The sequence below is a fragment of the Zonotrichia leucophrys genome, chromosome 13, assembly GCF_028769735.1.
Source record: "Zonotrichia leucophrys gambelii isolate GWCS_2022_RI chromosome 13, RI_Zleu_2.0, whole genome shotgun sequence".
Lineage (NCBI taxonomy): Eukaryota > Metazoa > Chordata > Aves > Passeriformes > Passerellidae > Zonotrichia > Zonotrichia leucophrys.
This window is the reverse complement of record NC_088183.1, coordinates 6,505,459-6,512,163: the sequence shown is the minus strand read 5'-3', so window position 1 is coordinate 6,512,163 and position 6,705 is coordinate 6,505,459. Positions and strand designations below refer to the sequence as shown.

At 57.7% G+C, this 6,705-nt stretch overlaps 1 protein-coding gene across 1 annotated transcript; it reads right to left on the bottom strand.

Annotated features, from left to right (window-relative positions):
* Positions 1-3,307: 3,307 nt before the first annotated feature.
* ARSI (arylsulfatase family member I) lies at positions 3,308-6,086 on the bottom strand. The gene is made up of 2 exons (XM_064725063.1): positions 5,767-6,086; positions 3,308-4,720 (listed from the first exon to the last, which is right to left on the bottom strand). Exons 1-2 carry the CDS (start codon positions 6,084-6,086, stop codon positions 3,313-3,315), a joined length of 1,728 nt encoding a protein of 575 aa, XP_064581133.1. The 3' UTR covers positions 3,308-3,312.
* Positions 6,087-6,705: the final 619 nt, after the last annotated feature.

The following is a 6,705-nucleotide window of genomic DNA, read 5'->3' as shown; positions in this document are numbered from 1 at the left end:
GCCTGATGCGTCCCATCCCTATTCCATCCCCGTCCTATCCCATCCCCTCCTCTCCCCAGCCCAGCCCCACCCTCCTCTTCTCCTCCTCCCCATCTCTGTCCCATCCCAACTCCATTCGTTCCCAGCCCATCCCCTTCCCCCTCGCTCCAGCCAGCCCGGGTGGGGACAGCGGGTCCATGGCTGCAGGGAGGCAGCCACAGCGCCCCTCCATCCCCAGGGCCCCGAGGCATCCATCCCCTGCCCTGCCCTCCCCGTCCTACACCCGGCTCCTGCGGGGCTGGAAGGGAGGCTGGCAAGGAGGGGAGCCTCAGCCTGTCTGTGAAAACATCTCCCGGGTGCGGGGAGCTCCGTCGCCCGAGCATCCCTCCAGCTGCATTAACCCCTTGGCAGCCAGAGCGTGCACACAGCCCCAGGGGAGTTCAGCTCTCTGAAAGCACGGGGTTTTGGCACATGGCTGTGTTTTCCCCAGCACAGACCATTAATGAACATTGCTCTGATGAGGAGAACACGTGGCAGCAGCTGCATCTCCTTTCCCAGCCCAATGTTCAGACACAGCACAGCTGGAATCAGGGGGGAAGGACAACTGCTGCCCTGGGGCTGGAGGCTTTGCTCTCTCCAAGCACCCAGAGATGCTCCTGCCCACCTCTCCTCTTTGTTTTCAGGGACTAAGATTTTCCTTCAGCGGTTTCTTCTTGCAAAGATTCAGAATCCAACTCTTTTTAATTAAAAATACAGATGACAACAGATCCACCACTGTGGCCAGGCTGACTGCAAACCCAGCATCAGCCCAGCAGCTCCAAACCTGGAAAGAGGAAGTGTGACCAGACGAACATTTTCATGGGGATGTTAGTAAAAAGGGAAGGGAGAAAGATTGAGCATGTTTTCATGGAAATTTCCATTTTTGAACGAAAAGAAAATAAAAGAAGGAGTAAACTTGGATGCGTTTATGTAAATATGGAAATGAAAGCTGTTTCTCAAGCCTTGTCATCACCTCATGTCCAACCCTGCTCTCTCCCATTCCCTTCAGCACCAACTCTCCCTTAGCCAATATTTGTTCTCAAGCCCCTGCAGCATCACCCCCTGCTTTCCCCTGGCTTTGGCTCTGCCTGCAGCAGCCTCCTCTTCTTCAGCAAAGTGTTGCTTTATTTTCAGCAACTGCTTGGCTCTGCCAAATGGGAGCCGGTGCCGCAGTCCCGCTGATGGAGCACATCCCCAGGGACCAGGCTGGCTGGTTTGGTTTGAGGTAGTGTGAGGATGTGGAGCATCCTTCTGGGGCTCACCCAGGTGATGCTGTGGGGACCAGTCCTCTTGGAGCAACATGCTAAGGGAGCAGGGATGGAGATGGGGCTGATGGAGGAGCTGAGCCCCCTCTGAGCCCTGTGCTTGGGATGTGCCTGCAGGGATGCAGGGATGCAGGAGTGCTTGGGATGTGCCTGCAGGGATTCAGGGATGCAGGAGCCAGCAGGGTGGGATGGCACAGCAATGGGCGTGCGCGGAGCTGCAGGGACTGGCGCACACGCTGCCACACTCCAGCTTTTCAAACTCCTTCCCAGCTCCACAAGAAGAGGCCTCCTCTCTTCTGCCTTGCTGTCAGCTGGTTTTTTTCCTTTGTTTCTATAGAAAATCCCAATACCCCCAAATAATCCAGCTAAGAGTAAGAAAAAAAAAAATACAAACATGTCATTTTCTTCCCATCCTCATCCCTCTCTCACACACAGGGCTTGAAAGAGCACTGAAAGGTATTCAGTGTGCACGCTGCCAATTGTCACATCTTTCAATGACAGATTTTAAATGAATGTTATTTTGCAAGGGAGAAAGAGAGGGGGGAAAAGAAAAAAAAATAGAAAGCCCACACTGCTCATCCAAGAGCTGACAAGTCCTAACGGGCCTCATTTTCCAGAGACAAAAATAACTATTTTCAAAATTCACAGCAGGGCCTTCGCCTACACACGCTGCACCAAGAGAAACCTGTGGGGAGAAATGTAAAACACATTGTGTAAATGGAAATGCACCATGCATCCAAAACGATTTCAAGCTATTTACCCCCTTCCATCCTCGCCAGCTCTCCTGCGAGCGCACGTATGCGCGCTCTCACCCCGCCGAAGGCACGGGGGCTCTGCTGGCTTCCCTGGGCCCGGAGCTCCGCTGGCCTCCCTGGCCCCTGGCAATCCCTGGGCTGGCTCCCCCAGCAGTGGATGATGGGGAGGTGTTTTCCTCCCCACGCGTGCGCTGCTGGAAGAGCAGTGCCCATCTGCAAGGAGGGGACGTGGCGCGGTGCTGGCGGGCGGGAGACGGCCCCGTCATCCCCGTCCTCCACCGCGGCTTCAAAAGTCCTGCAGCTGCAAAACAGCAGATCAGCTTCTGCAGAGGCCTTCTTGAGATCTTCCCTCTGCCCCAGGTTCAGCAATGGGATGTGGGGACAGGGACAGTTTCAGCACTGGGTGGTTGGCTGGTTGGATGTGTAAGAATCATAGGGAGGAGCAGGGGTGCCTAGAGGCTTGCACGTCAAGGGGTGTCCAGGCAAATTTTGGGTGAAAGGCTCTGCTCTACCTATGTAGAGTCCACCACCAGAGCCTGGGGCAATCCTTCCTCCCAAATTGGGGCCAAAGAGAACCACTTGTCCTCTGGGAGCATCCAACCATGCCTCCATGGGCCACAGCTCCTCATCAGGGCTGCTCCTGGCCCCCCAAGTCAGTGGAGAGGAGAAGCCATAGCCCCACATGAGGTCACTGTAGCAGCATGACTTAGTCCAGCCACGTTGATCTCAGGTCTGACATCCATGGTCAGGAATCCATCCCTCCACAAAGAAGCAATGTGGTTTCAGGTTTGGGGAAGGCCCTCAAGTTCCCAGAGCAAGAGTAAATGTTGCAGCTGCTTGGGAGCAGGCTGCAAGCCAGGAGCAAATAGAGGGGAATGGCGAGGGCTCACGTGAAGGCAGAGCCCCCCATGCCTCCTCCTGCCCCTGCAATGGCTGACACTTAAAGCTTATGATTGGCTGCAGAATCCTTGAGGAAAGGGTCTCTCCCTTTGGAAGCCACTGTGCAGGGCCAGCCCAGCTCAGCACAATCATTCACCACCACCAAGCACTGCAGCAGAGACCACATCACCCTTCCTCACCCACTGGGAGCAGCTCCCTGTGGCCACCACTCCAGCCAGGGAGGAGAAGTGTTTTGGAGTGAACCCTGGAGCAAGGGAGAGCAAGAGAGCACTGGCCACCTCCCTGCCTGTCCTTCTCCCTCACTCCCATCCCATGGCACTGCAGTCCAGAGCTCCACCCTGGCCGGGATGGGTGGATGCTGGGGGAGTGTCCTGTCAGATGCGGTTGGACATGAGCCTGGTGTTCAGCTTGCGGAAAAAGGAGCGCAGCTTGCAGATCTTGCACTTCTTCTTCTTCTTCTTGGTCCTGCCTTTCAGGGACTCCCGGCCTCCTTCCCACTCCTCCTCCTCATCCTCAGTGGCCCAAGGTCCCCAGGCACCGCCGTTGAAGTCGGGGTGAGCGCGGGGGTTCTCGGCAGGGTAGCGCACCGGGATGGCCGTGCGGTTGTAGTGCACCAGCCTCAGCAGGAGGCTCCTGACCACGTCTGGCCGCTGCTCTGAGAGGTCGTAGCGCTCGTAGGGGTCGGCGGTGATGTTGAAGAGCCACACGGACTTCCTCGGGCCATCGGTGAGACGCTCCAGGTTCCACCAGCTCCCTGGGAAGTTGGTCAGGGTCTGTGGGGGTATCCAGTCGCTGTATCCTGGGTCGCCAGTGAGGAGCTTCCACTCCCCAGCCCGGATGGAAGCTTGCACAGCCGTGTTCCAGATGCCAAAGCCGTCCTCCAAGGAGCCATACTTGGCATGGTTGTACAAGGGGTCAATGTTGTGCAGGATTTCGGTGCGTGGCGACTCCTTACCCTCACTGATAGCAGGCCAGACATCGTAGCCATCCAAGCCTTGGACATTGCTCAGGTTGCCCCTGGCCAGGCTGACCAGAGTAGGGTACCAGTCTGTAATGTGAACCAGCGCCCAGCTTGTCCTACGCTTGCGCTTGATCAGGGGACTGTGCACAAAACCAATGCCCCGCACTCCCCCTTCCCAGTACGTCCCTTTGCGACCCCGGAGTGGCCAGTTGCTTCCTCCGGAGAAGGTCTGCCCACCGTTATCCGTGGAGAACACGATCACACTGTTGTCATAGTACCCATACTTCTTGAGGGCCCAGGTGATGTTCTTGACCGCTTCGTCCATGCAGGTGACCATGGCCGCGTACTTGCGGCGGGCAACGTTGCCCATGGAGCGGTAGCGGTAGATGTACTCCTTGGGGGACTGCAGGGGCGTGTGCACCGCTTGGAAGGCCACGTAGATGAAGATGGGCTCCTTGGGGCTGTGAGATGCCAGGATCTTGCTGACCCGCTGGGCGTAGAGGAAGGTGGAATATTTCCCGCTCTGGTCCCACGCCACGTCCTCCCCCTCGTGCAGGTCGTAGCCGCAGACGTCAGGCCCGTCGCAGTTGTCGTAGGTGTAGTAATCCACGTTGCCTGTCAGGGAGCCCAGGAAGGTGTCAAAGCCCCGGCGAGTGGGCAGGCACTCTTTCTTGTAGAAGCCCAGGTGCCACTTGCCCACCATGTGCGTGGAGTAGCCGGCTTCCTGCAGCTTCTGCGGCAGGGTGACCTGGTCCAGGGGCAGGCAGTTGGGCTGCCGAGGGCGGATGATGGAGTGCTGCAATCCTGTGTGGATCTGGTACCTGCCAGGAGGAAGAGCCAGAGGAAAGCAATGGTGATGAGGAGCAGCACTGGGTGAGGATGTGATGGCACTTTATGTGTTGGAAACTCAAAACAAATGCAGATTTCCGTGTCACCCAACCCAGCCCAATGAAGCAAGCTCCAGCCAGGGACAGGGAGCTCCTCATCTGTCTGTAAGTACCAAAAGTAGATGCAAAGAACCCAGAGAGAGGCTCAGCAGACATCTCACAAAAATGCCACCAGCGTTTGTCCCCCCTGCTGCCAGCCTCAGGAGGTGGCTGGGCTGTGTCAGGGCTGGGTAGCACAAACAAGGGGGGTCATAATGCCCCACCTGAATGTCCCCACCATCTGTCCTCCCCTGCTTTGCACACCACAAAGATGTCTGGGACTCCTCAAGAACCATCAGGAGAAAAGGGAGGCCTTTGCTTGGACAGTGGTGAGTTCCATCACCCCAGGCAGTTGGTGACCACATCCATGGGCACCTCCCTGGGCCCACTCCTCAGCAGGAGGTGGTCTGGTGGGATCTGCCTCCTACAGGGAGTGCTGACCACACAGCACTGCTCCAGAGAAAGTCCCACCTATCCCAGAAGGCAGAATGGCCCAGGATAAGGGGACATCTGACTGTGCTGCCATGGGAGAGGGCAATGGAGCAACATCCAGCCTGTGCTGGTCAGTGCAGCACTGAACACACATACAGGCAAAGCACAGACCAAGGGCCTCACAGCAAATCTCCAAGGGTCAGTGTGTCATGGGGACACAGCTCCTTGCCCAGCACCAAACACCTCCTGACCAGAGACCACCCTCTCCCAAAGTGTCATCCATCACCCAGCAGCATCCACGTTTTTGCTCTTGCCATGTGCCACTCTTTATCCTGTGTGGAAATCAACTATTCACACAGGAAGCTTTCTAGAGAAATCCAGATGTGCTGGAGGATCTCCATCCTCTGCCAATCCACCAGGGCATCGCTCTGGCAGCAAGCTGGGGTTAAGCCCCTCAGAGAAGGGACCAAAGGGGGACATGAGCAGGCTGTGAGCAGGCCCTGGCTTACCTGCCAGTTATCAGCTGGCTCCGGGACGGGGTGCAGATGGGCTGGATGTAGTAGTTCTCCAGCTTCACACCCTCTGCTGCCAGCCTGTCCAGCGTCGGTGTCTGGATATCTGAGCCATGGTAGCCGATATCGTGGTAGCCCTGGTCGTCAGTCAGAATGAAGATAATGTGGGGTGGCCTGGTGAAGGTGGGAGGCGGTGATTTCTCCATGGGGTCTGTGGCCACATCAGCCACCAAACTGGGCTTCATCCAGTCCCAGGACAAATAGCCAAAGCTGAGCAGGCTGACGAGCGAGAAGCCCGTGAGGGCATAGACGGCCATCCCGAAGCGCTGTGCTGCCTGCCGAGGGTGTTACTGTCCCAGCATCGCCCCAGAGCCACGAAAACAGGAGGGCTCCCCCTCCCTGCCCTAGAGGATGCTCCCCGCACCCCTCAGAGCCGGTTTTGCGGGAGCAGCTTCCATCCAGGCACACTGGCGTGCACACAAAGAGCTTAATCCGCCGGGGCTGGGTCGCCTTCAGTCAAAGGAAAACGAGCCCAGCGCCGCTCCAATCGCGCACATCTGCACGGCAGCACGGGCCCGGGGCCGCTCACCAGCGTCCCGAGCGCTGCAAACACTTCCTGCCTTCCTGGGGCTTTCTGCCTTTATGGAGAGCTCCACAAAATCCTCCTCAGACAAAGTTTCTGCGGCTCCTCGCCCGCTCCAGCCCTGCGCCTGCCCGGTCTCCAGCCGGCTCCTCGTTAAACTCCTGCGGAAGAGGGTGCTAAAGTTCAAGCCAGGGGTGCCGAGCTCTCCTCCGAGCTCTCGGGCAGGAGCCGCCCTCTCCTTTCCCAGCCTCCGCTCCGAGGCACGGTCCCAACATCTGTCAGGAGCTGTCTGAGCCGCCAGGTTTATGGGGAGCCGCCGGCTCGGCCCCTCCCAGCTCAGCGGCTCCAGCAAA